The sequence below is a fragment of the Mercenaria mercenaria genome, chromosome 8 (assembly GCF_021730395.1).
Source record: "Mercenaria mercenaria strain notata chromosome 8, MADL_Memer_1, whole genome shotgun sequence".
Classification (NCBI taxonomy): domain Eukaryota; kingdom Metazoa; phylum Mollusca; class Bivalvia; order Venerida; family Veneridae; genus Mercenaria; species Mercenaria mercenaria.
This window is the reverse complement of record NC_069368.1, coordinates 72,393,812-72,400,385: the sequence shown is the minus strand read 5'-3', so window position 1 is coordinate 72,400,385 and position 6,574 is coordinate 72,393,812. Positions and strand designations below refer to the sequence as shown.

Below are 6,574 nucleotides of genomic sequence, written 5' to 3'. Positions count from 1 at the left end.
GAATTTTGTTTAATGCATAGGTAATATGCTGCTAAATCGGCAAGTCACGTACCGGTACCTAATTAATTATCTACATCTACAGTGTACTGCACAACAATAAATACTGATTATAACTGGGAGGCGCTTTGTCTAGGCCAGACTGTTAAAAGATATGAGCAAGCTCATTAGGTGCAAAGTTAAAAAGAACTACAATTACTAAGATTAAAAACATAGATATAGATTAGAAAGTTACTGTTGCCAGCCTCTCAGTGAATAGAATCAAGCTATAAACGAGAGTGCTACTGATTGTTCTTTTTTAATTATAAAAGACATAATAATATGATATTTACACTAAACATCGTCTTGCTAACCGATATTACGCAAGTAAACAATAAAGAAGTAAACAAAAACCTGAGCAAAGAACAACACTACATGGTACACGACAATGAGCTTTATGATGGATATCTACCAATAGAATATTATTCCATGTGTGATGGAGGAAATCATTTTGACATCGACGTGCTATATGTTGTGTACTACCACACAAAGTACACACGCCGTGTGAAATATATCCCAGTGAAGCTACAAAAACAGCTCCTCCAGTGTATAATAATATTATGTGGAGACATTGCGATGAACCCAGGCCCTGTAAAATTTCCCTGTGGAACTTGTGCGAAAGCAGTTGCTAAAAATCATAGAGCAATGCAATGCGATACTTGTGATATGTGGTCAAATATCAAATGTATATACTCTCTTTATTTCAGTCTCATCAGTGTACAACATATATTACATAATATACATAATAAAATATCAATAAAATGCACACTGCCACTCTATAAAAGAGTTATAAGAGACTTATAGCTAAAACATATCAGTATTACTTTGACTATTATGTAAAACACCATGTTAAAAGAAAGATGTAGTTGCTAATAAGCTCATAAAAATGTTGAGGCATGCCCATAAAACCATATATAAGAAAACAGCCAAATTAAAATTAAGCGGTACTGAAAAAAACAATTAAAATGATTTTATCTCATCAAATTGTTGATGAGCTAATTAGCACCCACTTCTTATAAAAAATTATAAATGAAAATAAAACAATCATTTAAATATCAAGAGCTGTCTACAAGACAGCTTGCTCCACTATTCAGCAATTTGAAGGTAAAATAAATTTATTTCACAATAAAGACCTCTTTTGTTTGTTTGTTTTGGGTTTAACGCCGTTTTTCAACAGTATTTCAGTCATGTAACGGCGGGCAGTTAACCTAACCAGTGTTCCTGGATTCTGTACCAGTACAAACCTGTTCTCCGCAAGTAACTGCCAACTTCCCCACATGAATCAGAGGTGGAGGACTAATGATTTCAGACACAGTGTCGTTTATCAAATAGTCACGGAGAACATACGCCCCGCCCGAGGATCGAACTCACGACCCCGCGATCCGTAGACCAACGCTCTTACCTACTGAGCTAAGCGGGCGGGCTATAAAGACCTCTACTTACATACTAACACTAGCTATGTCTAAAAAGAAAGCATCCGGGAACATGACCTTGACCTTATGTATAGTGTGCCTAGCCCCCTCATATACCCCGTTTGCATGCTGGACAATATTTATGTCAATTTATCAATAGCATACAAGCAATAGTAACAAATATAAAAAATGAAAATAATCTAAGTATAACACCTTGGTGACCTTGACCTTAAGTATCGGCCCAGCCCCTGCATATTTAATTTGCATGCGGAGCAATGTTAACACGAAGTTACATTAATCTTTAAGCACAATGAACAAAGAAAAGCAAAGGTTGCCGAAAAAACTTAGCCAAAAAGAAAAGGCACACGCCGACAACAGGGCACTAGGAGAGTAACACCCATTTTCTTCGAACAGTGGAGCTAAACATTTTTTTTACAGAGGTAAACAATTGTAAAAGTGTACCTTAGCATTATTTACAAAGATAAAATTGTCTTCTACTTAAAATATCACTACAGGTTTTGGCACATCTTCTGACTAATGATGGATATGTGATCAACACAATAAACTGTTCAGTTTCTGATAAAGCAAGGAAATTAGGTTCGGCATTCAATGCATGGTGGAATAAAGTCTCCCTTAAATCATCATACAAGCTACAACTAAGAATTACATGTTTTTCTGTTTCTACAACATCACAAAATGGACATTTTCTATCTTCTAGACTTAAATTTTCGTACCGGCCTGTTTCCAACCTTATAGGTGCAACACCACAGCGAAATTTACAAAATGCTGACCTATGTTGCAATGGCATTATCATTTTACAATAACTTTCTACACAAAAACCGGATTTCAAAATACAGTAAGTTCTAAGTTTGTTCCGTCCTCTACCAGACGTGCTGTCAATTCTGTTAATAGAGTATGCCCAATTGTGCACAAATTTTTCCATTCATATCTTCATAACATTTTCTACGACAACTCGTTTAGACACATGGTTATTTATGCCACATAGTTGTTTAAATTACATTCAGTTAGTATATTTCTAACATAGAAAAACCAATTCTTACATGACACACGTGATTTAGAAATAGCCCATTGTGCAATTCGCTTGTTAATTCTATCCGCAGATGTATTACAAAGACGCACCCAAAAATTTGAAACAGTTTTATGTTGACGTACTATAGGGTGCTGCCAAGCCAGCTCTCCAGCAAGTGCTACACTAGGTGTATATTTACCAACACATAAGAAAAAACGCATGGCTCGATTATGCACTGCGTTAATACAAGAGTATGACCGATAACCCCATATAGCTGCCCCATAGTTGATTACCGGCCAAACAAGTGTATCATACAGTTTAGAGTAGATATCATAAGGCACCCCTCCAATGGCTTTACATTTAGCAATAACTAGTCCAAGCGCACGACATACACTTTGAGCTACCGCTTTTGCAGTTACATTATAGTCAAGAAATTCATTTAAAACTATACCAAGATATATATACTTATCTACAGTATCGACAATCACATTACCACACATAAAAATACAGTTTGATCTTGGAACAGACACAGGTCGAAAATATATAACTTTACTTTTGCCATTATTAATATTCATATAATTGGTATTACACCAGTCATTTAAAGCATTTAATAAAGTTTGCAAGTCGTGTGCATTTTCAGCTAGTAAAACTATGTCATCTGCATACATCAGAATACAAATATTTTCATTTTCAAACGAGACACCAATCGCCAGAGACTTTAAATACAGTGCTAAGTCATTGATATACAAATTAAACAATATGGGTGACAACATACATCCTTGTCTCAAACCAGTTTGTACACTGAACCAGTCTGTCTTAAAGGAATTAACCCTAACACAAGCATAAACAGATGAGTAGAGTGCTTTTACTGCTGTCAACATTTTTCCAGAAATACCGATTTCTCGCAGCTTTACCCACAGCTTCTCTCTATTAATACAATCATAAGCTTTTCTGAGATCGATGAAGGCAGAAAATGTAGATTTATGCAATTTCTTCCTGATTTCAATCAAATTAGTAAGTGACGAAATTTGGTCAATTGTACTACGTTTTTCTCTAAAAGCATTCAGCTCATCTACAAGCTTGACGTTTCCTTCCACCCAAACATTTAAACGATCATTTAGAATAGTACAATAGATTTTATACATGGAAAATGCAAGTGCAATTCCTCTGTAAGATAAAGGATCTCTGGAGTCTGCGGAACCTGATTTGGGAATAGGGTTGATAATAGACTTTCCCCATATTGTCGGTACAATGCCATTACTAAAACATATACTAAAAAGTGAATGTAAGAATAAAATTGCTGTATTATTCTTTAAAACTTCTGAGGGTATATTATCTAGGACCCTGAGCTTTACCGTATTTAGCTTTATCAACGGCCTTTTTTTTACTTCAAGGATAGAAATAGGTTCATTAAATGGTAAAAATACATCACTAGATCTAGTACCATTTACGTTGGCGGCAAAGTTAGAAACATTATCATTATGGAACAAAGAACTAAAATCTGACTGCCATTTATGCAGTACGTCTGAAAGTGAACATGAAATATTACCATTATTCAAAACAACTTCATTAGGTATGCTCTGTTTTTTACAATGCCAAACACCAACTTTCCCATTACTTTTCCAAAATTTAGTATTATCAACATTACACTCAGTAAGAAGTTCTTGCTGCATGTTATACCAGTAGAACCGCTTAGCTCTTTGCACTTCACGGTCGAACAATTTGCGAATACTAACATACTCGGATTTACAGCTTACTTTTTCTTCTCTTTGCTTACTCTTCACCCACAACCGTTCTGCATTACAAACATTAGACCATAATTCTGTTAGTCTTTCAGACCACCATGGCTTTCCTGGTCGTCGTTTTTATCATTTAAACCTGAATTAACAGTTTTGTATGGGAGTTGATTATACATGTTCTGTTTTAAAATAATACACCATTCATTGTATACAGAGTCAATATCATCCTGGGTTCTCGTACCTTGCTCCAACTTATCAATGACAGCATTTACTTCTGCAAGTACATTATCGTTAAGGAAATCAACAGGTACATTAGTTACATCAAATTTATCATAAGGTTCAAACGGCAAAGTTTCATTAACAGCCTTGTTGGTACAAAAGTCAGTGATTTTCCAACTTAACATAGAATGATCCGGCATACTTATTCCTGTAAAAAGGGAAATATTCTCAGAGTCATTGATTAACTCTGTTGTACGTATCACAGAAAAATCTTTAAATTTATTTAAACTATCTTGACCAGTTATACAATAATCAACGACAAAGTTATCAGGAACTTAAACTCCAAAAAGGCAACTGGTGTTGACTCAATCCCTCCAAAGATAATTAAAGCAGGCCAAAATAGCCTTGCAGCACCAATTTCCAATTTAGCAAACTGTATCATAGATAAAGGTCAATTCCCAAACAAGCTAAAACAAGCTCAGGTTACCCCAATTTATAAAAAAGATGACCCTTTCATAGAAAAGAATTACAGACCTGTAAGCATCCTACCTACCATGTCCAAAATTTATGAAAGAATAATTAATGACCAATTAAATGAACATTTTAACAAAATATTCCATCCATTTCTATCAGCTTTTAGGTCATCATATGGTTGTCAAACAACCTTACTCCGTCTAGTAGAAGACTGGAAGAAGGCCTTTGATGAAAACAAGTATGTAGGAGCAGTGCTAATGGACCTGTCTAAGGCTTTTGATTGTCTACCTCACAATCTAATTATTGCCAAACTAAAAGCATACGGGTTAACTGAAAATGCATGCAAACTTATATTGAACTATCTCTCAAACAGGTCTCAAAGGGTTAAAATAAACAATTTTACAAGCGATTGGCTACAAATTATTAAGGGAGTACCCCAAGGATCGATACTTGGGCCACTGGTTTTCAATATCTTTATAAATGACATCTTTTATTTCGTAAACAAATCTACACTGTATAACTATGCAGAAGATAACACATTATCTTATAGTCACCTAAATCTCAAAACCTTTAAAGATACTATTGAATCAGAAAGTAAATCCCTTATACACTGGTTCAATATAAACCAAGTGAAGCCAACCCTGAAAAGTTTCAGTCCATCTGCTTAGGAGTCAAAACAAACAAAGAGGTCAAATCCTTTCAGATAGGAAATAATGTAATTATATGTGAAATTGAGGTCAAGCTCCTGGGTATAGACCTAGATTATCAACTCAATTTCGACCAACAGGTTACAGACTTATGCAAAAAAGCTGCGAAACAACTAAATGTGTTACAGCGACTAAGCAAGTTTTTAAACCAAAATACAAGACTGGTTATCTTTAAGTCTTTTATCAGGTCAAATGTCAATTACTGTCCACTGATTTGGCATTTCTGCACTAAAACCAATTCAGAAAAATTAGAAAAATTAGGGCACTTAGAATTGTTTTTTGTATGATTATAAATTCTCTTACGATACCCTATTATCAAAAGTAAATAGGTCAACACTACATCTAGACAGGTTACGTGCAATAGCAATTGAAACTTTCAAATGTATAAATGATCTATCCCCGGAATATCTTCAATCTCTTGTTAATGATAAAAATTCTAATTATGATTTCAGATGCACAAACATACTGGAACTTCCGCACGTGAGGACAACTAGGTATGGCAAAAATTCTTTCTGCTTTGAGGCCGTCAGGGTGTGGAACAGCCTGCCAAATGACATGCGTACTGTGGGTAAGTATAAAGACTTTGTCAGGCTGGTCCGCACCTGGACAGGCCACAAGTGTATGTGTGCTATGTGTAGCTAGCCAGTCTGCTTGCCTTTTGTTGTCCTGCTTGTGCTTATTGTTTTCATCTTTTGTCTCCGCTTAGTTAAACCATGTCTGTGTCTTTGTTATGCTTTTTATGCCATCTTGCATGAGTGTTAGCATATCAGTTGCATTTTTGTATATCTGCTTAAATAGTTGTGCATAATGTAATTTCTCTATCTGCATGATTAAGAGTGAAACTTCATTGTATACTACAGGTATCGCCATCATACCATAACTGCAGCATTGTGTAGGCATTAAATGTTGGCAGTAATGCGCATGTGGACAGGCCGTACAGCTTACAAAGCCGGCGTT

The 6,574-nt window shown here is 35.3% G+C and overlaps 1 protein-coding gene across 1 annotated transcript; it reads right to left on the bottom strand.

The window, feature by feature from the left end:
- Nucleotides 1–2,441: 2,441 nt before the first annotated feature.
- Nucleotides 2,442–6,174, bottom strand: LOC128558904 (uncharacterized). Its single transcript, XM_053549185.1, has 3 exons — nt 6,084–6,174; nt 4,459–4,644; nt 2,442–4,273 (listed from the first exon to the last, which is right to left on the bottom strand). The coding sequence occupies exons 1-3, from the start codon at nt 6,172–6,174 to the stop codon at nt 2,442–2,444; spliced, it is 2,109 nt and encodes a 702-aa protein (XP_053405160.1).
- Between the last annotated feature and the right edge of the window lie 400 nt (nt 6,175–6,574).

Coding starts and splice junctions, on each gene's coding strand:
- LOC128558904 (XM_053549185.1), bottom strand. CDS start 6,174: ATGTCATTTGGCAGGCTGTTCCACACCCTGACGGCCTCAAAGCAGAAA. Junction 4,645..6,083: donor CCTCACGTGCGGAAGTTCCA/GTATGTTTGTGC, acceptor CCCTTTTTACAG/GAATAAGTATGCCGGATCAT. Junction 4,274..4,458: donor CATTGATAAGTTGGAGCAAG/GTACGAGAACCC, acceptor TTTGTAATGCAG/AACGGTTGTGGGTGAAGAGT.